The sequence below is a fragment of the Penaeus monodon genome, chromosome 22 (assembly GCF_015228065.2).
Source record: "Penaeus monodon isolate SGIC_2016 chromosome 22, NSTDA_Pmon_1, whole genome shotgun sequence".
Classification (NCBI taxonomy): domain Eukaryota; kingdom Metazoa; phylum Arthropoda; class Malacostraca; order Decapoda; family Penaeidae; genus Penaeus; species Penaeus monodon.
In genome coordinates this window covers 20,016,699-20,018,352 of record NC_051407.1, presented here as the reverse complement: position 1 = coordinate 20,018,352, position 1,654 = coordinate 20,016,699, and the positions used below count along the sequence as shown (strand labels likewise).

Below are 1,654 nucleotides of genomic sequence, written 5' to 3'. Positions count from 1 at the left end.
TTGCGTGCGTATATACATATAATAATGCGAGACACGTTTCCCATAATTTACCTCTGGCTGAAAGATTTGCATGTGGAGAATTTAGGTCCAGGTAGACATTTTGCGATCTGAAGTTGATATTGTATCGGATGCTGTGTTCTCTTGATATAGCTGTCCCGGGTGTGTTCAAGGATACCAAAAATGTGCGATAATGCTGTTGGAAAGACAAAGAGAGTGTTTTTTTATAGGCCATCATTACTAGAGGCAAGTTTTAATCCGAATAAAAATTAATGACAATAAGTAGATAAGGGTATACCACGTGATAACAGGATCTCACCGGTCTCCTTTCCCAAGTATAGCGCATCTGGTACGAAGTGAGCGTCGGGTCGGTCTTATGCAGAACCACCTGTAGCTTCGAAGGTCCTGTCAGCGGGTAGAAAGGACTCTCAGGTACCCGGGAAGCGTTCGGATACTGCAGACTCCAGCACAGTTTGGCCCCGATCTGTTGCTCGTAGCCGGAGCAGTCGGCCAGCTCCTCGCGGTCATTGGCTACGCCCTCCAGGATCTCCTTGGAACCCTCCGCCCCCGCCTCGACGCTGCCGTGGACGAGGACCAGGTTCGAGCTGGGGAAGGGCAGGTGGTCATGGTTTATTTAGTTAGTCTTTTTTTTTATAGAGGTTTAGGGAGGAGGGGGAAATACCCTTGTATTATTTGTTCATTTAGGATAATGGTTGTTTAATTTACAAAGATTTGTGTGGTTGTGTAATGTTATCAGATGTATTCCAGCGTTCATTTTTCTTTACGTTGAAACCAGCAGGAGGAGAAACCTGACACATGCACTTCTCTTTTTTTCTTTTTCTTTATTTGCAAAAAGTGTGCAACAGAAAACGAAGCATACACACACACTCGCCAACAGAAACCGACTTAACGGAAACCGCTAACGCTCGTGAAATATGAATGGCACAGAGATGGAAGATTACCATGCAATCATCTCTGCCTTTTAGCATTCCCAAATCCCAACAGAAAACGACGCACCCACACACATTCGTCAACAGAAGACACACTCACACAACTTCACCAACAGAAAACGACACGCCTGCACGCATTTGCCAACAGAAAACACTATACCGACACGCATTCTCTAACTGAAAACGGCGCACCCACACAACTTCACCAACAGAACACGACGCACCCACACCCTTTCGCTAACAGGAAACGAGGTCGAGCCTTACGTGAAGTTCATGATCTCGACCTTCTCTCTGGGCATGTTGATGTCAACCCGGACGAACTCTGACCCGCCGATGTCAAACCTCCCATCGACCACGGTGGACGAGTGGAGAGAAGTCACCAGTTGGGCGCCGGATTGAGCAGCGTGGCCGTCGACCAGCATGGAGCCCACTACTTCGATCCCCACGCTGGGAAACGGATTAAGGAAGTTTCATTAGCTTCGTGATTCAATGATTCTGATTTTGAAATTTCTGTTGACGGTGTCATAATTATTCGGTATAACAAAAGTAATGTAATAAGCAGTTAGTTTGCTGATTTGGTTGATGTCACTTTGATTAAGAAAATGAAAATAAATAATGATAATAACGGGCTATATATAATAACAAAAAGAAAAAGTATACCATTTAATTTGAATGGAAAACATTCTAACTTTTTACCCAATATAATA

The 1,654-nt window shown here is 44.4% G+C and overlaps 1 protein-coding gene across 1 annotated transcript in view; it reads right to left on the bottom strand.

Annotated features, from left to right (window-relative positions):
* Positions 1–1,654, bottom strand: part of LOC119586980 — a gene marked incomplete in the record, with an annotated part of 81,895 nt that overhangs the window by 49,528 nt on the left and 30,713 nt on the right. Inside the window, 3 exon segments of the mRNA XM_037935722.1 lie at positions 52–193; positions 317–602; positions 1,212–1,396. Of these exon segments, the coding sequence (XP_037791650.1) occupies positions 52–193; positions 317–602; positions 1,212–1,396 (613 nt within the window).